Source organism: Sinocyclocheilus anshuiensis, unplaced genomic scaffold (genome assembly GCF_001515605.1).
Source record: "Sinocyclocheilus anshuiensis isolate Anshui unplaced genomic scaffold, SAMN03320099.WGS_v1.1 scaffold918, whole genome shotgun sequence".
NCBI lineage: Eukaryota > Metazoa > Chordata > Actinopteri > Cypriniformes > Cyprinidae > Sinocyclocheilus > Sinocyclocheilus anshuiensis.
The window spans coordinates 361,677-385,415 of NW_015540946.1; the positions used below are offsets into that span (position 1 = coordinate 361,677).

At 35.8% G+C, this 23,739-nt stretch overlaps 2 protein-coding genes across 4 annotated transcripts in view; both read left to right on the forward strand.

Annotated features, from left to right (window-relative positions):
- Positions 1-8,488, forward strand: part of LOC107689831 (serine protease HTRA1A-like) — a 25,719-nt gene extending 17,231 nt beyond the window's left edge. Inside the window, exons 5-10 of the mRNA XM_016487993.1 lie at positions 4,413-4,607; positions 4,965-4,997; positions 6,144-6,258; positions 6,366-6,423; positions 6,688-6,783; positions 8,016-8,488. Of these exons, the coding sequence (XP_016343479.1) occupies positions 4,413-4,607; positions 4,965-4,997; positions 6,144-6,258; positions 6,366-6,423; positions 6,688-6,783; positions 8,016-8,184 (666 nt within the window). The 3' untranslated portion in view covers positions 8,185-8,488. The remainder of the gene's footprint in view (positions 1-4,412; positions 4,608-4,964; positions 4,998-6,143; positions 6,259-6,365; positions 6,424-6,687; positions 6,784-8,015) is intronic.
- Positions 8,489-12,306: 3,818 nt separating this feature from the next.
- Positions 12,307-23,688, forward strand: LOC107689776 (cysteine-rich protein 2). 3 transcript variants are annotated; one of them, XM_016487919.1, is made up of 7 exons: positions 12,307-12,537; positions 15,639-15,733; positions 18,017-18,074; positions 19,334-19,474; positions 22,345-22,419; positions 22,954-23,048; positions 23,390-23,688. In XM_016487919.1, the coding sequence occupies exons 1-7, from the start codon at positions 12,438-12,440 to the stop codon at positions 23,522-23,524; spliced, it is 699 nt and encodes a 232-aa protein (XP_016343405.1). In that variant the 5' UTR covers positions 12,307-12,437; the 3' UTR covers positions 23,525-23,688. The 3 variants fall into 3 exon arrangements, with proteins under 3 accessions (XP_016343405.1, XP_016343406.1, XP_016343407.1); XM_016487920.1 differs by having other exon boundaries at positions 12,309-12,480; XM_016487921.1 differs by having other exon boundaries at positions 12,519-12,580.
- The last annotated feature ends 51 nt before the right edge of the window (positions 23,689-23,739 follow it).

The following is a 23,739-nucleotide window of genomic DNA, read 5'->3' on the forward strand; positions in this document are numbered from 1 at the left end:
TCGTGTCCTCTTTTGGAAGGCCAAACAAAGTAGTTTCGCTTTCACAACGAAACACACAGCGTCACACACGGCGGGCTTGAGTGAGCGCTGCCGGGCTAGAGTGAGGAAATGCCGGCAGGCTTGCGGCAACCACATGTGACGACTCCGCTTCGTCAACGGTGAAAGCCGATCCGGCGATCCACAGCGCGAAGTTGATGTATTTCCTCAGTGAGCAGCACGGATCAGCTCTATGCATGACGAAGCAGATATCCTCCTCTTTTGGAAGGCTAAACAAAGTAGTTTCGCTTTCACAACGAAACACACAGCGTCTTCACGACATGGCGGCAGCAACAATACTACAGCGAGAATAAAAGTTACGCCTTCTTTCTTTGCGTGAACATTTGGGCAGCGTTATGCAAATCTTCCCACATCGTGACGTAGACGTGGGGGCGTGTTAGAATGAGCCGTTTTAGGTAGGCGTGGTTGACTCTTAACTTTTATAAAGAATATCTCTTTGGATTTGAGACTTTAGTCTTTGCAACTTTAGAGATCTTCTTTATTTACCAAGAGCTTGTAACACTTCAAAGAGAAAAGAAAAATTTTAATCGCATCATATGACCCCTTTAAGTCTTCCTCTGGGGTTTCCTCTGGGAAGAACCTTCAATAGCTCACTCACTGAAAATAACCTACAGCCACATCCAACACAAACTCACCAAGTGGAGAATTTAGTGCTAGCAATTAAACTGGCGCTTATCTTTTAAAGTCACACACAGCACAGTAATTAAAGGCACAAAATGGGACGAGGTGCCTACTGTCGGGCACAATGATGACAGAGCGGGACGGTGATCTCAGTAACTCCAGTTCCTTTTTACTGCATGTCTTTTGAATTCTGCTGTTTCTGCTTTTGTTCAGATTGTGACTAACTGCAAACTGATGTTTAAAGGCAGAGACACATTTTTAGTACACTCTTAAAAATAAAGGTGCTTCACGATGCCATAGAAGAACCTTTTTGTCTAAATGGTTCCATAAAGAACCTTTAACATCTGAAGAACCTTTCTGTTTCACAAAAGGTTCTTTGGGGCGAAAGAAGGTTCTTCAGATTATAAAAAGGTAAGAAAGAGATGGTTCTTTAAAGAACCTTTGACTGAATGGTTCTTTGTGGAACCAAAAATGGTTCTTCTATGGCATCGCTTGAAGAACCTTTTGAAGCACCTTTATTTTTAAGAGTGTAGTGCATGGGAATGTCAACCTGTGGAAACTCTGTGTAGCTCCACAACAACCTTATACTAATAATCTAAACCTTCGACTGACTGTGTTAGTGTGTGTGTATATATACTGTAAGTGTATGTGTAGGTATTGATTCATTTTTCATTCATTATTATTATTTCTTTTGTTTGTTTTGTTCTTTTTGATGGTTTGCAGCTGTGCCTTCATTGATATGTATATATAGTACATTACAAAGCATTTAGTTTTAGCTCCTGTGACAGCCATTTTTGATATCCTGCCAATGTATAATCACTGCTCTAATATACTGATAATAGCCTATATTTGAGTTCGGGCATGAACACTGAGTCATCTTTGTGGTGAGGAGAAAGGGCAAGAAATGGAGAGGGAAGTTTTCAGGGTGGTTTCTCCATGTAGATGGAAAGTATAATTTCATACAGACACAAAATGGTTGACTAACATGCCACATCGGCACAAAATGGCTGACTTGGCTTCATTGTGGCTAATAAGTGTTGTGAGTTCTGATGTGACCTTTGTGTCAGAAGCATGATCTTATCTTTTTGCAATGGTAACCCAATAGAGCACTGATGTTCCCACCAGGAGCATGAGCAGTGTGTAGCCATTCTTTGATTGTGGAAAGCGTACATACTGTGATCGCAGGGATATATATTGCATCTGTGGGATTCTTGATTAGGGTGGATTCCACAGAACTGGAATGAAATAGATTGAGGATTTAGTTCATGCTTTTCGATATCCTCTATAACTGTAAAAGTGCTATAAACATTTATAAACTACATTTAAGAGATGAGAATTACAGTTTTTACAACTTTAATTTAGCCTATCACTGCACATTTTGGTTTTTAAGAGTGTAGTGCATGGGAATGTCAACCTGTGGAAACTCTGTGTAGCTCCACAACAACCTTATACTAATAATCTAAACCTTCGACTGACTGTGTTACCCATTTTGCACTTGCATAAGTGCTTGTTAACTACTGGAATGGTTGTAGGCAGTGGAAATGTCTGTTTCAGCTCTACAAACTGCTGTTTGATTAAAATCAACTCGAAAGGAAATTAAAATCACCTAAAGAAATATAATACATCACTACCAATTTTATAGGTGAAGAAATGTTCACTGTTATTTCTCCACATAACATAAAGGTTTGAGAGGTGTCCTAACACTTAACAGAAAATCAAGTGGTGTTTGTTTTCATTGTGTTTGTGTTGTTTTTTTCCTGACATGAGTCTGGATGGTATGTGTATATATAGTATATCTCTATTGCAAGTAGATAAAATCCTGTTTTGCCAATATCTTTGCCTTCCTTGTGACACATGTCTTCTACCTCTCATTGGAGATCCCTATCCTAGCCTTATCTTGGAAGTGACAAAGTCTTTCTCAAAGTTTTTCTAGTGTTTCATTGGCATTGGGTGAGGGTGAGACTGTTTTTACATGTCCCATATTGACTGGTATTTTCAGACTGCAGTATCATTAACAAAGACACCTGGGTAAGTGTTGTGCTTTTATAGGCCAGATGGATGCAGGTGCTTCTGCTGGTAAATGATTATAAGGAACTGCTGACCTGTAGTCTCACATAGCAGAGCTTTATTAGAGTTCATGGCCTGTTATGGTAACCTCACAACCTGCTGAAATGACCAACGTAACTTGTGTGTCTGAATAGCTTGTCTTATATTTATGTAGATACAGTATCTAAATTATATATAATGGTAACCCAATAGAGCACTGATGTTCCCACCAGGAGCATGAGCAGTGTGTAGCCATTCTTTGATTGTGGAAAGCGTACATACTGTGATCGCAGGGATATATATTGCATCTGTGGGATTCTTGATTAGGGTGGATTCCACAGAACTGGAATGAAATAGATTGAGGATTTAGTTCATGCTTTTCGATATCCTCTATAACTGTAAAAGTGCTATAAACATTTATAAACTACATTTAAGAGATGAGAATTACAGTTTTTACAACTTTAATTTAGCCTATCACTGCACATTTTGGACCCTAGCTTAAGGAGAAGGGAGTGATACATTTTTTTTGTCTAGTTTGCCGGTCATCGTCGTCTTTATCCTCTTCTATTTTAAAACGCTGTTAGCACAGGTCGAGTTCGCTGACAGTTCACCTCGTGATAAAAGCTCAGGATCAGTTTACAGCTCTGGACTTAGTTTTCTTACTCTCCATTAGGCAGGTACAGCTTGAGTAGAAACTGTACCTCAACAAAGGCCGCCATTTTGTTTCTTTATCATTGTTAAAATGTGTATGCTGTTTGTTCAGATATAACAACAAAGATTCTTCCAGCCTAACATTTTAAGGTAAGATAGTGGTAAATTTGTAGAACACCTTCCTATAATCTTCAAATCATGCCTTAGAGAGTTCAGACAGACATTACACAACCTCTAAACCATCTAATATTGAAGATATAAGGTTTTTCATCGACTGTTTCCCTCGTAAACCTTTCAGCCGCCGCTTTCTTATGAAATACAGCTTGCACTGCTATCATCCGAATCTGTAAAATACAGAGCCCATACATGCACGCAAAATGAGAATGTAAAGGGGGTCCAGTGTGTTTATTAAGCTCAGCGTGTCTGCTATCTACTCTCTGACTCTATTTTTACAGTCAGTAAACAAAACAGACACCAGTGCAGTGGCTAAACACGCATATTCTGTTGTCACAATGATCATTCTAATCAAGCCCCTGTGTTGAGAGGGGAGATTCCATAAATGATTCCCCACAGGAAGGGCAAAACAGCATTCCGATTCGTCCCATCCTGTTCTAAGTGCCTACTTTTCCGTGATGTCATAAAGGTTGCATGGCGATAAGGTTTCAGAGATATTAATTTAATATCCAGACTCCTGTTTGGCAGACAGCTGATATTGGATGCACAGAGGTGTTAGAATAGAACTGTATGGCTGTTCTGGGCAGTTCAGGAAATTGAAGGGTAGAATTATGGAATGCCTGGATACCAGCATTTATCACATGACTGACTTTGCAATGTCATAAAGTTGCTAGAATGTCTAAAGCAGCTGTGTTGGGTGGCCACTGGCCACTATTGGATATCAATTAAAGTTCCTTTAAAGCTTTTGCAGGCTTTAGGATTGTGAAGGGTTGGGATATTTCTGTCTTACGAGCAGATACTGAAATAAATGCTGCATTCCCTGCATAATAAACATATCTTTTTTCTCTCTTTCTGCCCAACAGAGTAAGCTTCCTGTGCTTCTCCTCGGCCGATCGGCTGACCTCAGACCGGGAGAATTTGTGGTTGCTATCGGCAGCCCATTTTCCCTCCAGAATACGGTTACCACAGGGATAGTAAGCACCACGCAGAGAGGCGGGAAAGAGGTGGGTCTACGAAACTCAGATATGGATTACATTCAGACCGACGCCATCATTAATGTGAGCGAATTACTACAACTGTACATTTTATTTTGAAGTTATTACATATTTTATTATTTGCTATTTTAACGTGTCTCTCTCACACATCCATGCACACACAAATTGGGTCTACGAAACTCTGATATGGATTACATTCAGACCGATGCCATCATAAATGTGAGTGAATTATTACAACTGCAAATTTTATTTATTGCTTTATATTTATTTTAAAGTTATTTATTACATGTTTATTATTTGTTATTTTAATGTGTGTCTCTCCATCTGATGGTCTTACCATGAGGCTCACACATCCATGCACACACAAATCAAGCCATAAATCACAAGCGTGTTTTAACACATGAAATGTCTCTTTTACAGTATGGCAACTCAGGAGGACCATTAGTCAATCTGGTGAGCATTTCCTAATTCCAAAACTGTTGAATAATATCCCATATGAACCTGCAAATATACTTATATTGGCACAGAGCATGACTGTGTGGTAATCATCAGGGCCTATTTTCCCAGAATGCAAATGTCTGGTGTTATAGTAATGTTACCCCAGTGAGAATGTAATTTGACATTGTGGAACTCAAAGCATCAGTCAAATGTGTAAAAAAGGCAGCTTTTTTAAAAGTTCTTGTCCCAAGTTAAAGAATTATAGTAAAGAGTTAATATGGAAGGGTTATGTACGGTATCGAAAAATAAACACTTATAGGGGGATCGGGACACTGACACAAAGTGGAGGGGTCTTGTATCATCCCAAAGATGTTTATTTTGTGATGTAACCTTTTGACCATACATTATACCACTTAGAGTATTACATGGCTACCTACCAAATAAATAAATAAATGGACATGAAATATTAATGAAATGTTATTTTAGTATTATTTATGTACAGTGCTATTATATTATACATTTATTTATTTATTTATTAGCTTTAGTTTTATATTTTCTCTTTCCATTTTAATTTTAGTTTGTTTTACTAATTTTATTTGCTTTTGTCATTTTGATTAGTTGTAGGTTTTTTAATATTTCTATTTAGCTTCAATTTACTTTATTTCAATTTTAGTTTAGTAATTTTAGTACTTCAGCCTATCCTTGATTTACTTCAGTTAGCTGCCAAGGTAATATTTCTAATTTACATTTAGGTTTTACATGTAATATTTGTAATTATTTTTATTTTAGCTTTATTTTAATTACCAAAAACAATGTAACAGTTTTAATTTTCATTAACAGTATTTGATTTTAAATTATTTAAATTATTCAATTTTATTTTATTATATTCTGTAAGAACTGAATAGATTATAATAAGGGATACAGGCATGAAAGATCATGAGATGTGTTCTCGATTGTTTTTGATATTTGACCAATATTGTCAGTTTTTTTCAGTCATAAATAATATATTTGACTTAAATGAAACAAATTTATTTCCAGTAGATGTTACCAGTAGATGTACATTTCTTAGTTTACTGGACTTTCAAGTCATTTTTAAAGTAAATGAACATCAGTAGTGTACTGCAGGGTAATTGTGTCCGTACCTCATTCTTTTTCCTAAAGGATGGTGAAGTGATTGGGATCAACACATTAAAAGTGACAGCCGGAATTTCCTTTGCTATTCCATCAGACAAGATACGACAGTTTCTCGCTGAGTCGTATGACAGACTGGCCAGAGGTATGACAGTACATTCATATTCAGAAGTGATACTGTATATGAGATAGAGTGTGTTACCTAATTATTAGTGGACTAACTTTCATTATGTTCTTCTGGCTGTTTTACAGGTCGAGGAGTGACTAAGAAAAGATACATTGGTGTTCGTATGATGACCCTCACTCCTGCGTGAGTACATAAGCACGTCCATGCATCAAATTAATGAATACCTTCTTTAATAAGGCTGCTATCATGACCTTATGGAAGATCTTACATTATTTTGTAATTCTGTGAGATCTCTGTTTTTATACTCTTGTGTGATTTATAGTACCATGTTATAATTTGAGGCTATTGTTTTCCTTTTCTTTTCTTTTTTTGGATGGAAAATATTTTACCGCTTTAATTCATTACAGAAAACAGATCTGATGTAACTATGTTCATTCCTGCTCACAGACTGTCCAAAGAGCTGAGAGGTCGTCTGCGAGACTTCCCTGACATCACGTCAGGAGCCTATGTGATTGAGGTCATCTCTAAAACCCCAGCTGCAGCGTGAGTCACCAAAACTCAAAGTCCCATAATGCCAAGCAGGTTAAGAGTGCAGGTCAACTCCTTTGGCAGCACTCACATGCTGTTTTTACTGGCCACATGCTCTCTGCCGTCATGCTTGGAAGGATATTGTCTTTGGCTCCATCTGTCTCCTCATGTTTTACATTTATGTTTGACCCTCACCTATCAAAACACACTCAAACATACACACAAAAACCTGCTGAGGTTCATCATTTCAGCCCATCATGTTTATTGACTCACACAAAAACCTGTTCCTCTGTATTGTTTGAAACCGTTTTGTGCGTAAGAGCGAGAGGCATCTAGGGTACTGAAAATGCATTTAAATTAAAGGGATAGTTCACCTAAAAATTAAAGTTATGTTGTCTTTTATGCACCCAAATGTCGTTCCACTACAATCAAACAGGTTTGGAACAACATATCCTATGACTCAGGTCTTGTCACTGCCACATCATATCCATGAACATTTTTAAGGTGTCTTGTCTTTATTATATGCTTGTTAAAAAACAAAAGCAAATATGTACTCAAAGGCAGATTTAGGGTTTGCAGTTACAAGTGATGAAATTCTTTGTTCATGAAACATTGTTTTGATATAATTCCACAACCACAGTCCAATCCACTGCCCACCACATCCTCATCCAGGACATTTTTAGTTTTCCTGAAAGCTTGGACATGTTAAGAACAAGCTCAGATGGCACCCAGACACACAAATAACAGCTTCTTCCCTCTCGGCGTGACACCATTACACTTATGATTCACTGTTGAATAACAGATGATCACCAAATGTCGCACTTGCAGTTCAACAAACACGAAGTACTTGTGAAGTCTAGTATATAAGCTAGGTGGTTACTCTGTGAGGGCATGTGAATGTGTTTAGTTTGGCCTAATGTAGATGTAGGTGTATGTTTCTGAAATATGATTTAACAAGCCAATTAAAGTGATAAGGTCTGAATTATAGAGCCATTACACTTTTGATGTTGATGTTTCGATGAAGCATACAGTTCTACAACAACTGTAAAAATACATTACGCACAGCCTTAAGAGTTGATTTTGGAAGCTATTTTGCAGTATTTCTGGGAAATCCAGCAATATTTGATTAGAACTGGAGAGGGTTCAGTTTAATCTCTGAAGATTAGGAGACCTTAATCAAAAGGAATTATTTTAGTCCTCTTCAGTCCTCCTCCTCAAATGCCCCCTCTTCTCTGTCTCTTCTGTAGAGGTGGATTTAAGGAACATGACGTCATCATTTCTATCAATGGTCAGCGGGTCTCCACGGCAACGGATGTGAGCACATCCATCAAAAAGGACACCAGTTTACGCATAGTGGTTCGACGTGGCAACGAGGACGTCATCCTCACTATCATTCCCATGGAGATTGACCCTTGACTCTGAACAGAGCTGGTGTTCTTCAACCCCACCACTGAACTTACCAGGTGTGCCCTCTGCCCCACCCCTACCAGGGACATCTGGTCATTTGTCCATGTTCTTGAAATGATGGGCAGGGTGAAAGCAGCCTGAGATTTTCGACTGTGCAGAGAACAGAGATGTAGATTCACATTTATAAATGTTTTTATTTTAATCATAATGAATGATTTATAGGATGCTACTACTGTTTACTGTTCAACATATTAGGACTTGATTAGATTTTCCAGAATATAGATTTTCTCTTTCATTATCCAACAATTAAGTGCACAGCAACTTCCAATCAGAATTTGATTGGAATTTCTAACCTTTTTTTGTTTGTTTGTTTGTTTTTAAAAACTTTTTGATATAGAGCTTTTCTAGAGCAAAAATGTTTTAAATGTTTTTTTGTTTTTAAATAAAAGTGTATTTGATACATTTGTGAAGACTACACCAGAAACTGGAGAAAAATAAATAAAAACACACACATTACATCATGACAAAACATGGTGGAATGTTACCAAGACACTATTGGCTGTTAATGGTGGTACTTTTGATCTCTACATCACAATATTAGATTTTGTTGAAGTTCTGTTGAACTTTCTATTCATCAAAGAATCTGGGGGAAAAATGAATGACAGTTTCCACAAACATTTTATTAAGCAGCACAATTGTTTTCAACATCGATAATAAGAAATATTCCTTGAGCATCAAATCAGCATATTAGAATGATTTCTGAAGGATCATGTGACAATAAAGAGTAGAGTAATGGCTCCTGAAAATTCAGCTTTGCCAAATAAATGACATTTCAATATATAATCAAATATATTTCAAATATGCTGTATTTTTGATCAAATAAATGCAGCATTTTGAAAGAGACTTCTTTCAAAAACATGAAAAAAATCTTACCAACCCCAAACTTTTGGACAGTGGTGCATATGTATTTGTACATCTAAGGTATATGCAAAGAAAAACACAAAGCCATTCTTTGTACACAGATAGAATACATTTTATTTAGTAACTTTACTGAATAATATTTAATTGTATCTTTTACTAGTTCAACCCAACTCAAACTGTGCAAACAAGGTAAAATAATAATTAATCAAATGTTAATTTTCTGAACACCCGACAGAATGAGCAAAAATTACAAACTTTCAGTGTAAGCCATACATGGCACACAGCCTTCAGCTGACACCAACAGATGCCAAAAAAAAAAAAAGTCAGGAATCGGGCCTATTATGAAAAAGTCCAGAACCTTTGCTAATATTGCCAGAATGTTCACTGCTGTACAGCATGAGCAAATAATTGAAAGTTTTAAGTTTCAGTTTGTTTTATAACAATCACTCTTGTAGTAAGTTAACACTCCAGAAACATTCTAAATAGTTTAGGCAAGTGTTGTGAAAACTGATGTACTGTATAAATCACTGATTTTTTTTCAGTAATGAACCAAATGAAACAGAGACTTGTTGGCTTTATTGTCTGTATTTATTAAACTCTGGTGAACACTGGTACCATCTAGTGGTGATAGGGTGTAACAACATTCACATAAACTGTTACATAAACAACTATATATTAAAAGTAATTGTTCATGTCAATTTATTAATAGGAATGTAGAAAAAGGTTTTTGTGATGAACATCAAACAAAATAGTTTAAATAATGAAACATAGTTGAATTATTCCAAGCACAAAAGGGCATAAAATACAAAAGAATATAAAAATAATGTAAACGGCGAAACTAAGACAAATAAGGTAAAAGGTAAAATCTTAACCTAAGGTAAAAGGAACAAACGACAACAAATAAGAAAAAATACATACATCCAGTACTCCCATACAAAGTATTTGACGCAAGTAGGGGGCGCTATAATAAAGTGAAACGCAAGAGCAGGCAACAACACAGGCTCATTCAAAGTTCCAGCATCTTCTTCCCACTGCCTTCCGCAGATCAGTCCATTCAGTGATGTCATAATGACTTCACAGTGATGTCAGACCAAAGGAGATGTGTTTCAATGAGTGAATGTTAAGTGAACAGTATTTTAGCATAACATCTTTCTCAATTATATGCCTTACTTCACTGTTGAGTATTTTAACTAAGGCTGTTCTTAAGCGGTGTGTTGCAGCTGGTGACTTTTCTACTTAAAGCTTCATTGTAAAAAGTATATTTTAAAATAATTACATACTACAAAGAAAGAAAGAAAGAAAGAAAGAAATACTTTATTCAGCAAGGATTCATTCAGTTGATCAAACGTGAGCGTAAAGACTTTTTTTGTTACAAAAGATTTCTATTTCAAATAAATAATTTCAAATACATTTTCTATTAATCAAAGAATACTGAAAATGTATCACAGTTTTCAACAATGATAATAATAAGAAACACAAATAAATATACAAATAAAACACAAAGCAAGTGAAACGGAGATAAATTACACTATTATACAATATATTATTTGTTTAATACTGTAATACTGATGGCTATTAACACTACATTTGAGGGTATAAGGTCCATGGACAGTGTTATGTAATGGACTATGTGAGAGTTGAGAGAGTCTTAAACAGTTGGTACCATGGATTGCTGTCTCTCATGAGGTGACCTTTGACCCCATCTAAGGACACAAGAATGAGATCATCTATTATCTCAGTGGTGATGCCAGTAGCTGAACGTGCATTTACTGATGCCTCCATCATTCACATGCATCTATTTAGACCGCACTAATTACAGTATCTTTACTGAACGAGAGCGGGGATGGTTTCTGCTTCAGTAAACATTAGCATAACAAAGTTTGGGTTTACCAAAGTTCATCCAAAAATTAAAATTCTGCCATTATTTATTTATCCTCATGTTGTTCCAAACCCATATGTCTTTCTTTGTTTGTTGGAACACAAAGGAGATGTTAGGTGGAATGACAGCCTTTCACAGTATGACACTATTCACTGTATGAAAAAAAAAAAAGTAGCAAAGAAAGTGATTGTTGCCTGAGGCTGTCAGTCCCTAACATTCTGCCTAACATCTCCTTCTGTATTCCATGGAAGAAAGAAAGTCATACATGTTTGGAAGTTGGAATAACATGACAGTGAAATGGTGAACTTTGGGTCACTTTAATGTGCTCCATTAAAAAAAAAAAGAAAACTTTGTAATTCATCAATACTCTAATAACAAATTTCACCATGGTTAATCACAGTGCATTAAGACAGGGTTTTATTTTACAAGTTTACTGAACTGTTATGTTTAAATGTGCACATGCACTAATTAAATGTGCACAAATTTGAATACATTTCCAGAACATAAATCTGAACATTAGGTAAAGCCAGGTTCAAAATTCTGTTTCATTCTTGCTGTTTCATAAAATGTTATATAAATCAGGCAAATGATATATGAACAACCCCTCTGTAAAACCCTTCAGAATATAGATAGGAATAAAACTGGAAACTCATTTTGAGAAAACAGCCTTTAAAGAAATGTATTGTAATTAAAATCTACGCATGCATAAAGTGTGATAAAATAAGCACTTAAATGTATATTTTGGATGTTTTCTGAAAGAAGATATTGCATGAAAGCAAAATAACCCAAAACCTCAAAATTGACCAGTATTCAAATGGCATTAAGGACTGCCAGTGCTGTGGTTTTAATCTAAAACACCATATGTCAATAAAAACAAAATCACATTCTTACAGCCTTTAAATATTTTCCAAGATTTTTAAAACGGCTTCGTTTTAATTCTTGAGACATAAACTCCTAATGTCTCAAAATTCATAGGACAAAGGACAAAACAGACTAACAACTTTTATTTAGTGACAAGCTTGTGAAGTCGGGAGAGTTTGATGGGTAGCTTTGCGTGTTTTTGTTTTGATTGACATATAAGAAGCATTCCTCATTGGTCAAGCCAAAGGCGTGGCGTAACTGTGCCACGCAGCTCGATGCGTATTAACGAATTCCATTATGGCGAAGGCTATGAATATTAACAAGGTCAAGCTGACGTTGCTTGGTAACCTTGGGGCGTCCAGCAGTGTTTCCTAATTAATATTTACAAGCCAAGCCTTCAGGATTCGTTACCTTTCAGTCAATCAGAGTTTACTGGTCGAACGTCACGCAACGTATTTAATATTCATGAGACAAGCGCGGAGGCTCTTTAAAGTTAAATAAACGCCGCGACGCGACTCGTGTTGCACACAGTGTGCAGCGCCGCTGAGAGACAGACAACGAACAGAACCGAACCTGCGCAGCAGCAAGACTCTTCTAGAGAATGACGTCCATTTGCCCAAGATGCGATAAGACTGTATTTTTCGGTGAGAGTTTTTCAACTAGAATCATCACTCAGCAGAAGTACAAGCCACGTTCAATTGGTATTGTATTATTGGACTGGACTAATTGACTTAAATTGCATGGGTATGTGGTCAGGGGTAATTTCTTTTTTTAAAAGGAATAAACTAATGCAAAACTTGACAGAGTTACATAGCAAGAGTTTGAAAAGCGTATTTGTTTGTTTTGGGGCCATTCGGTTATAATCAGTGTGATTTAAACACTTATGTTTTCTTTTGGTGGTCTTAAATACCCCATATCCAGTTAAATAGTTCAAAAACACTTTGGACTGATACTTGATTTGTGTGTGTTCGCGCGCATGTGTGTATGTTTATATGCTTTATAACAAAAGTCCACTTTTGTTATTAATAAACGCAATTAATTTACATATACTAATATTCTCTGCTGTACACATCATTACTCAATAGTGAATTGGTATTTGATTTAATGTATTTTTCGTGACTAAATGTGGTCTTGCTGTCCTTGATAAACATGAAAAGTATGTGTCTTTGTAAAAAGGTTCAATTAATCTGTCTAGTGAGTTTAACTGGGTCAGAGGAAAAGATTTAGGGTAAAATAATAGGTTAATTTCAAAATTACTTTTTTTTTTTTTCCTGTACAGCATAGAGATCTCTGGGACCCCAAGCTGTCAGTCACAAGAAGAAGATAAGGGTTAATTTTGCAGCCTGTGCAAAAGTATTGTTATTGATGGGTCAAGAACAAATGACCCTGATGCTCCCACAACCACATTGGAGGATGTTCTCTAGTCTGTCCCATTATTGTTAGCTCCTGTTTAGTATTCTGTCCCAGCATCCAGTATCCACTGGGCTAGTAAATGCTATAGCCCGTGAAAAGAGAATTGGGTGACGGTGTTACGTAAGAATTTGGCAAGGGAATCTTGAATAAAGTGAGCGGATCTGTTGTGCTACTGTTGCAGGTTAGTGGATGGAGTAACTATCTTTCTGGCTGTGTTGAAGAGGAGCTTGATGATTTGATATCCCCACTAAGCCTAGAGTTCTGAATATGTCTGAGTCAGTGTGCTCTCTGTTTGACCTGACTTGTGTGTGTGTGTGTGTGTGTGTGTGGGTGTGTGGGTGGTAGTAAGCATATAGGGCATTGGGGAGGTGGGTTTAGTCCCCCACATGCACAATGTCAACCTGGAATGGAAAATGTTTTTATATCATATCATAGCTCCTTCTTTAGGTATATTATAATTACAGAAAATATGCTTATTGATTAACTGATTGTGGCATGTTGACCAGTGTGTTTTTCTCTGAATCGCTTGTATTTCTCACTCCTGTCCTCCAAAGTCCATGACTGTTTACTGTGTGTTTGGTCATAGCAAACTAGAGATTTTTTTTTTTTTTTTATTCAAGGGCTGATTGAGTAAGAGAGAACACATTCAAGCAGTTTGTTGTGCAGTGGAAGTTGTAAAACATTTTTAAATAGACTGAAGCTGGCTGAAAATCAGTATACAATACTGTTCAAAAATTTGGGGTGGGTAAGAGATTGCATTATTTTTTATCAAAAATAAACTAAAAACCCTAATATTGTGAAATACAGTTTTAAATCACTGTTTTCTACTTGCATGCATTTTAAAATGCCATTTATCTTTGTGATGGCAAAGCTGAAATTTTAACAGTTGTTACTCCAGTCTTTAGTGTCACATGATCCTTCGGAAATCATTCTAATATGCTGGTTTGCTGCTCAAGAAACATTTCTTCTTATTATCAATGTTGGAAACAGTTCTGCTTAATATTTCTGTAAAAACCATAATAGTTTTTTCAGGATTCGTTAATGAACAGAAAGTTCAAAAGAACAAAATAAAATTAAAAAAATCTTGCTAACCGCAAACGTTTAAATAACAGTGCTTTGTCATCACTTAGTTTCTTTTAAAATATCAGTGAAATGGTTGTTCGTTTGGTTGTGCACAAAAACTGTTTGTGAAGATCAGAAAGGTCAGAGATAAGATGCACTTATCGACATTCACTTGATGGCAAATCTGACGCAGCAGGGTTTGGACTGAAACAGTATCTCCATTTGGAGTAATTCTTCAGATGGTCCAGTTCGTTTTTCCTCTCCTTTGATGCTGCATTGTTAAGCTGCAAACACAGATACAGCCTCCACCCTAAAGAATTAGTATTTTGTGTGGATAGTCTTCTCAGAGCTCTTGTAAATATTGTTTATAGATATCTCTTTAGATATACATGCACAAGCAAACACAAAATTGTAGTTGCTGTGTTTCAGCATTTGCTGAGCTGGACACAACTGTAAATATCTATGAATTTGCTGTAAGAGTAACTATAAAAGTCATATAAATAATGATTCAAAGAACATTACCATTCAAAAGTTTGAAGCATGTAAGATTTTTTGATGTTTTTAAAAGAAGTCTCTTATGGTCGTATGTTATTTATATTTTGAATAACTTCTATTTGTAATATATTTTAAAATGTAATTTATTCCTGTGATAGTAAAGCAGAATTTTCAGCATCATTACTCCTGTCTTCAGTGTCACATGATCCTTCAGAAATCATTCTGATATGCTGATTTGCTGTTCAAGAAACACTCCTTCTTATTATTAATGTTGAAAACAGTTGTAATGCTTAATATTTGCATGGTGTGATAAATTTACAGTTTCATTGATTAAGGAAAGTTCAAAAGAACAGCATTTATTTGAAATAGTAAAGACATTTGTAATATTACAAAAGGTTTGGATCAATGTAATGCATCCTTACTGAATGGAAGTATTACTTTTTTTTTTTTAAATCTAACTTAAACTATTTAAATTTAACTTTTAAATAGTAGTGCTTGCTTGATATTTCTATTTGTCTTGCTTTCTTTCAGTTCAGAGACATAGAACAAGAAGACCATGTGATGCTAGTCATACAAAGTTAGGTTTTTGACTAACACATAGTCTGGTCCAATTAGCAGCTTTTACTGGCCACAAACCACCCACTTAGAATAGAAGAGGCCATTTGACTGAAATGCAAAGCAGCCAAACAGAAATTTATCACTACTGGACAATTGCAATCTTATTAACTGTGTGTAATTTAGATATAGATTACTGCAGTTAAGGCGGTCATCCTCAGCATTATATATCACACATGCTGATCAGATAACACATTATACTCTCTCCCTGTTCTAGCTGAGAAAGTGAGCTCTCTGGGGAAAAACTGGCACCGTTTCTGTCTGAAATGTGAACGATGTAGTAAGATTCTGTCTGCTGGAGGCCATGCGGAGGTAAGCAGAACTAAAGCTGATATTACATCGAGATAGACTGTGATTCTGGATGTCCTGCTTCTTGGTCTGTATGTACTGTAACAGCAGAGTTTCACAGTGTGAGGCTTCACATCCACTGTCATAGTTTAGCAGGCGACCACACAAGATCAATCCATTGAGCTGACACTGATTGTAGGTCATCCCTGTCCACTTCTATTTGGGTTCCCCTCATTGTCCTTTTTTCTTTCTTCTTTGTTCCCTTTCTCCTTTTTATTGAACTGACATGTGTGAGGGTCCTGTCTGATACGTTAGGAGACATTTTCTAGTTCAGTGATAAGAGTTGTCTTGTTTCCCTGTTTGGGTTAAATGATCGTTCATCCCTTTGTAAGTCTATATTTCACCTGTAGACTTGTCACTCATCACGAGTAGAAGTTTATGGAGGAATTGAAATCCTACAATGACTGTAAACCCATAGAATTAGTATTTATAGTAACCTCATTAGATCTGTCTGTCAGGGAGAGATTACAATTACGAATATATTCATTATTTATCTATTTAATATTGGATGGAACATTTAAGCATGTTTGTTTTCTTGAAACTGTTACAAAAAGCCATTCCCATACTCTTTTTGATCCCTGAACGTCAAAATAGCAAAGAACGAAAGGACAAGAAATTAATATCCTTACTAAAAAGTGTTTGATGATGCTTTATTCAGTCAGTTTTACAGTATAAAACAGAAAAGAGATTGACAAGAACAGCAGGGTGAAGACTGACTGGCTGTGGTAACAGGAAGTGAAACAGATTCTTTTAGTCTGGGGCTTTACTGCTACTTGCCTCTTATATGAAAAGGTAAATCATAATATTCTTAACTGCAGAGAAATAGCAGTAATCTGTCATTTTCAAACACATGTTCAGTCTGGTACAGCTAGTTCAAATCATTTTACTGAACAAGTAGGTATATCTGTAAGCATATGCTCTTCCTCTCCCACACTCAAAGTTACTGTTTGTGTTTACAAGAACTATTACAAGGACAATGGAGGGACAAAGATAAGAGTTCATTCAAACCAGAAAGCAATTGTCTGCCTTTCTGCCTCTCTTCCTTTCTTCCTTCTCCCTTCTTCTTTCTCTCTCTCTCTCTCTCTCTCTCTCTCTTTCTCTCTCTCTCTCTCTCTCTCTCTCTCTCTCTCAGTCAACACGCTCACGCTTGCATGCACACAAACAGAATAGTCACACAAAGCTTTAGTTTAATTATAAGACGTGTTCTGACCTAAAATTAAGGAGTGTTTTGTCTTTTCTATTGTTTTTTTTTAATTTGTGTTGATAAAAATGGATGGACAAACAGCTCTTTATTGTCTCAATGAAGGATATATTTAGTCTTGTTACTCTTTTATTACAGTTACTGTGTTCCCTTTATTGTGTGTGTGCTCCTTTTCTCTTTTTGTGTTCAAAACAGCAGGAGGTTGTGTGTTGCTGTTAGTGTTCACTCACTGCAGGTGTCGACTGGCTTTTTCCCCAATTCTGTTCTTTTGGAAACAGCTCTCAGTTGGAACACAAACAGTATTTTTAGCTCACAACAGAGACACTGAGAAAGATATTGCTTTTAATATATAAAATATACATAAAAAATCCCTGATGATGATAAATGTAAAAAACAAAAAAATTATAATAAATGTAATAATAATAAAAAAATATATATAATATTCCTAATATGTATTTACTCATTTTAGCATGTTATTTTGGCTTTTTTTTTTGTGCACTGTTATGTGCACAAGTAAAACACACTCAAACACACACCTCTATTTTAGTGTGTATGCGTTTGAGTGCGTGTTAGGAGGCTTGAATTTTAGTCTAATTTGAGCCTGACTGGGTCTTTTTATTCAGTCTGGGAGGAGCAGGAAGGAACAGAAGAATAAACAATGACCTCTAATGAATCTAGCACGACACAAGCCTCTCTCTTTCATTCTGTCTTCCACACACACTTCTGATAATTTTACCTTGCCTGAAAATGCAGGTTTTAGTAGAAGAGTGCCTGGAACAAATTTTAATATTTAGAAATAGACATTTTTATAGAAAAATAATTAGTATTTCTAAGCCAGAATATTTATATTTGTTCAGGTTATGTCAGCGCTTAAACTGAATTGGGAAAAATATTCTTTATATTTCAATAGGTTTAGTGTGTTTTATTGACATAAAGCTTTTGTTATGTGTGTGCAGCAAAGCTACTGTACATACAATGAGAAATTCTGCTAATTAAGTAAAATAAAGTTAAAATGGACTAATAAAGATATTGTCTCTCACACACAGCATGATGGATTGCCTTACTGTCATAAGCCCTGTTATGGAACCCTCTTTGGACCAAAAGGTATGTACAGTAAGTTGTAACTGCAGTTTGTAAGCCATGTTGTGAGTGTGTGTGCAACTGAGATACTTTACACGTAAAATAGAATGTATTTTCATACAAAGCTGAGTGAGAATCTTGGGGCTCATAGGTTTTTCATGTGTATTTGGGTCTTTAGTGCTACTTGCTCTTTATGCGGCATGTGTTCATGCACAGGAAATAAAGGTTTGAATCAGGGCTCATTTAGCGACATCTGACTCTCAGTGACTTTTAGAATAACCTTCCAAATAAAGACAGTACACTTACCACTAGAAACCTTATCGTGTGTGTGTGTGTGTGAGAGAAAGAAAGAAATAAGGAAAGAAACCTAAAAAAGGCCAAGCTAAAAAGTTTTTGTAAGTTGCATTTCATCTTTCTGAAATTTTTAAAAAGTTTAAAAAGAGCTCAGTCCTTACATAACTGTGTTTCTTCAAAATATCATAAAGTCGTACAAGTTTGGAACAAGCGAATGAGTTCATGATGACTCAAAAATGAAAACTATGGTTTTAATATCTTATATCTTGTTGGTTGAAATCATCCAGATCAAAGCAGGTCTTTCAGGTTGAACCAGATTATACAGGGACATTTCACTCGGTACCTTTACTTAAAACTAATTAGTTAATTTCCTCATGAGATCAAATGACAGAATTCACTAGTGAAGTGAAGATTTGTCTTTTCGCAGTCTGTTAAGTGGGATACATCTAAACCACAGAGACGGGAACAGACGATGACCACTTACAGACAGTCCTATTTTCACTTACAAACCATATTAATAGTTGCAACAATATCTGCCTGAATGCATACAATTATCATCATGTACACATACATTCACAATAAAAATGTCGCCCTGTCTTCCTAAACACTTAAGACACCAGAAGAGTTAAAGCAGATCCAGTGAAGACATAAGAGAGACGCATATAGTGGCTGACTGAGGTTTGTGTGTGTGTGTTTAGAAGTAGGAAAATATTGTGTTTGGTAAGATGCTAGGTTTCAGTGTATAGCTTATGTTAATGCACACTCAGACATTAGAATATGCTTGTTTCAGGTTGTAATATACTATCCAAGTGAGTGCGCAGTTCAGGAGAGATACATTTTATCAGGACCCGAAGAGGATATTTTTGGCTTTTGTCTAGTGCTATCTGCATTAGGAGAATCTGAACACTTAGATATGAGCTTTATCCACCACTAACACTCACTCAGGCAGTAATGGAATGGTTCTCACTGTTCTGTCCTCTCATTGGTAGGTGTAAATATTGGAGGGGCGGGATCTTACATATATGACACACCTCCTCAAACACCGGTCAACAAATCATGTAACAGCCCTTCAGACGGATCGCCCACCACACCTTGGACCAACTCACAGATCAGCTATAATCAACCTAAAGGTACTGTCATTTAGACATAGACTGCTGTTCAAAAGTTTGGGGTCAGTAAGAAAAAAAATTGTATTCAGCAAGAACAAATTACATGTATAAAAGTGACAGTAAATGCATTTAAAATGTTAAAATATAATAATCGAATAATATCGAATAAATTCTTTTCTATTCTTTGGAACTTTCTATTCATCAATGAATCGTGATTACAAAATATATATCACTGTTTCCACAAAAATATTAAGCAGCACAACTGTTTCTACGTTGCTAATACTAAGAAATGTTTCTTGAGCAGCAAACCAGCATATTAGAATGAATTCTGAAAGTTCAAGTGACACTGAAGAATTCAGTAAATGTATCTCAAACACATATTTCAAGCAAAAATTTTACAAAATGGTTTGTTAGGTTTGAAATGATAAAACAATATTTATACCATGAAAAGTCAAAAGCAAAAAATAAAGTAATTATGCAATAGTTTAAAATAAGAAAAATAAGTAATCTTGTGAGAAACAAAGTGGCACTTGTGAGATATATCACACTGAGATATAAAGTCACAATTACCTTTTTATTTTTATTCTTATACTCTTAGGCAAAAGTGGTTTCCATAATATACTGTCAAAAATTAAAACAAAGTATTTGGACACTTTTTGGTTCTCAAATGTTAGTGGTATATGTCCTTAGTTAAAGGGATAGTTCACCCAAAAATGCAAATTACCCCATGACTTTCTTCTTTCAGGCGAATAAATTCTGTTATATTAAAAAATGTCCTGGCTCTTCCAAGCTTTATAATGGCAGTGAATGGGTGGTGATATTCAATAGTCCAATAGAAGTCAAATAAAGTACAAAGTTTCCTTTGTTTAGCAAAGGAAACCCAAACTCCTCTTGGCTTATCGAAATCCAATGACATTTTTCTTTACAAATCCTCATTTGTGACCTGTGTTTTGTTTTGCTCTCTCCTCTGCCCTTCCGCATTCGTTACTTCTCTCCGGAGCTTACGCTACGCATACATACTATATTATCTGCTGGAACGCCACTCTCTCATGTACCCGCATAAAACAGTCAGCGATTACAATTTATAAAGTTTTAAATAAACTGGTTATGGTTATTTTTCTTACAAAAACGCATCGATTCGCTTCAGGAGGCCTTTATTAACCCCCCGGAGCCGTGTGGAGCACTTGTTTAATGATGGATGGATGCACTTTATTGGACTTCTATTGGACTATTGAATATTACTACCCATTCACTGCCATTATAAAGCCTGGAAGAGCCAGAACATTTTTTAATATAACTCCGATTGTATTCGTCTGAATGAAGAAAGTCATATGCACCTAAGTTGGCTTGAGGGTGAGGAAATCATGGGGTAATTTTAATTTGTGGGTGAACTATCCCTTTAAAGTGGTAAACTACATATGTGTCTCTGGACCACAAAACCAGTCTTAAGTCGCTGGAGTATATTTGTAGCAAAATACATTGTATCGGTCAAAATTATTGATTTTTCTTTTATGCCAAAAATCATTAGTATATTAAGTAAAGATCATGTTCCATGAAGATATTTTGTAAATTTCCTACCGTAATTATATAAAAACTGCAGTTTTGATTAGTAATATGCATTGCTAAGGACTTTATTTGGACAACTTTAAAGGCGATTTTTTTCAATATTTTGATTTTTTTGCTCCCTCAGATTCCAGATTTTCAAATAGTTGTATCTTGGCCAAATATTGTCCTATCCTAACAAACCATACATCAATGGAAAGCTTATTTATTCAGCTCAATTTTGAAAAATTGACACTTAAGACTGTTTTTTTGGTCCAGGGTCACATATGTGCTTTCTCTGCTGGTACACCTGTTGAACTTGAGGGGGAACTGACTTCATACATCTACTACAATCACCTTGACTTCAGTTGGTTAAAAGTAATTAAAAATGGCCTAGAAAAGGGATGTTATTCCTGAGAAAAGCTCTTGCATCTTTTGACTGCAGATGCCTCTTGGTTTGATTTTGTCTTGTAATGAAATGACGTTCAGTCATAGTTAAGTGTAACTTAAGTGTCCATATGCTATTCTTAGCCACTGTATTTATATTGACACGCTCGTCTGTGCTGCATCGTATCACACATTCCAATGTACATTAACACTTCCTCAGCACTTTTTAACACACAGACACAGATTCCCACACTGAGTGGGAAACAGAAATACTAGAACTTGTGTGTTGTAATGGAGGGGTTGGTGGATGGTTTTCTAAAGTGACCCCCTAGGGATTTTACGCGGTGGAATTTTAATGGTCTTCGTTGATTGGCTCCTTTCCTGAAATATTTCCCCAGTTAATAGGTGTTTTCCGACAGGCGGGAGATTGCAGGAATGTTAGGGGAGGGTTTTTTGGACCGTTTTGGAAACGTCTGGAGGAATGTCTCAGAACGTAACAGATTTCCTAAACCCATGAGCCAAGCACCATGGGTTCACTTTGATAAAATGAACACAGGAAGAGACATTAGGATCTAAAATTGGTAACAGTCTGTCATCATTGATGTGAGACAGAAGCGTTGATTTAAAGACTGTAGGTTTGTGAAATGAAGTGCCGCAGATCCTTATCAAAGCACATCGTACAGCACAGCTTTAATCGCACCAGCCTGGATCTGGCCTTCAGAAGCATCAAACCAGAAGTTATGAAAATGTTTTAGTAACAGATCAAGATTAATAACTGGCTAATAGATATCATAGACATAGAATGCTAGGAGACACAAGACAGAAAAGCGCCTATATGTAATTTTGAATGAATTATGGTCCTTCTTGGCTCAAATGATAGTTATAGTTCAGCAACTTATACGAATATAAAAGCTAAAAAAAATGTACATACAGATACATAAAGGTTTTGCTCTTGTTTGTAGCTTCCACTGCAACTACACGCATGTTTGCCGGAGAGACTTGTCTGTGTCCCGGCTGTGGAAAGGCAGTTTATTTCGGTGAGTCCAGTGAATCAAAACTATGACTTTTCAGACATTTGAGAACTTTCAGGAATGTCTGTGGTTGGTGTGTGTCTGTGTGTGTGTGTATGGTTTTGTGCTGCTGTATATGTGCAGCATTCGGTCTGACCATTTTGAGATTTTGAGTCCATTTAAAGAGGAACAGCAAAAATTCCAATAAATAAATGTTTTTAAAATAGTTTAAGGTAAAAGTCAAAGGTGAGTGTTGTTTACGATGGTTACTCATCATTTAGACTGGAGTGTAACATTTAAAGACTTTGTAGTTCTTTTCTAGCCATATACAGCCATGTACAAACTGATCAAATTATAAATTATACACAAAATTGTATAATTGAATTATATATTTATATTTTCCATGTTTTATATCAAATTATATTTAAATAAATACCTTATTTATTTTTGTTAATTTTCTGAATATACATTTAATTAAATTTTTTTAAATATATAACCATCAAAAATAGCATTGTGTTGTATTAATGTGATGTAATGTGATGTCATGGTCTAATGCTGCAGCTGAGAAGGTGATGTCACTGGGTCGCAACTGGCACAGGCCTTGTCTTCGCTGTGTTAGGTGCAAGAAAACACTGACCCCTGGTGGCCATGCAGAGGTAGGCTACTATACAACCTACTGCTTCCAATTAAAGCATAATATGCAGTCGCTGCGTCTTCACTACTTCAACTTCCCTACTCTGATAGATGTTTATTGCATTTTTGAATGCATTTTTTACATTTTGTCAGTTGTTTGTTATTAAATATTATTATTTATTATTTTTTGATTCATTAAATGTTCAATTCCACTATTAAAACAGTAGCTAAATCTGAAATGTAAATCCTATATGTAATGTAAATGATTTATTGTGTAATATTTGTAGAATACCTACCATAATGATTGCTTTATCATTGATTCAGGCTCCCTTATAATGTGCTGTATTTTCTCTATTTTCTGCAGCATGAGGGCAGTCCATACTGCCATGTGCCCTGCTACGGGTACCTGTTTGGACCAAAAGGTGTGAACATTGGAAAGGTGGGCTGTTACATTTACGAGAAAGAAAATGCAGAGAATGAAATGCCAAGTGAACATTAAGTCACAAAGGAAAAGCTCTTTTTTTATTTGTTAGACATATTTTTTTACATATTAATAAAATTGTGGTGTAAAGATTTATTTTCACATAGTCAGATATATGCAGATGTCATTGCACATTGCATGCATTCTGATAATCAGAAATGGCCACTGACATCTTAAAAAAAGTCATACAAAAGTCACACATACATAGGCTCTTTCTCTTTTTTCTATTTCTC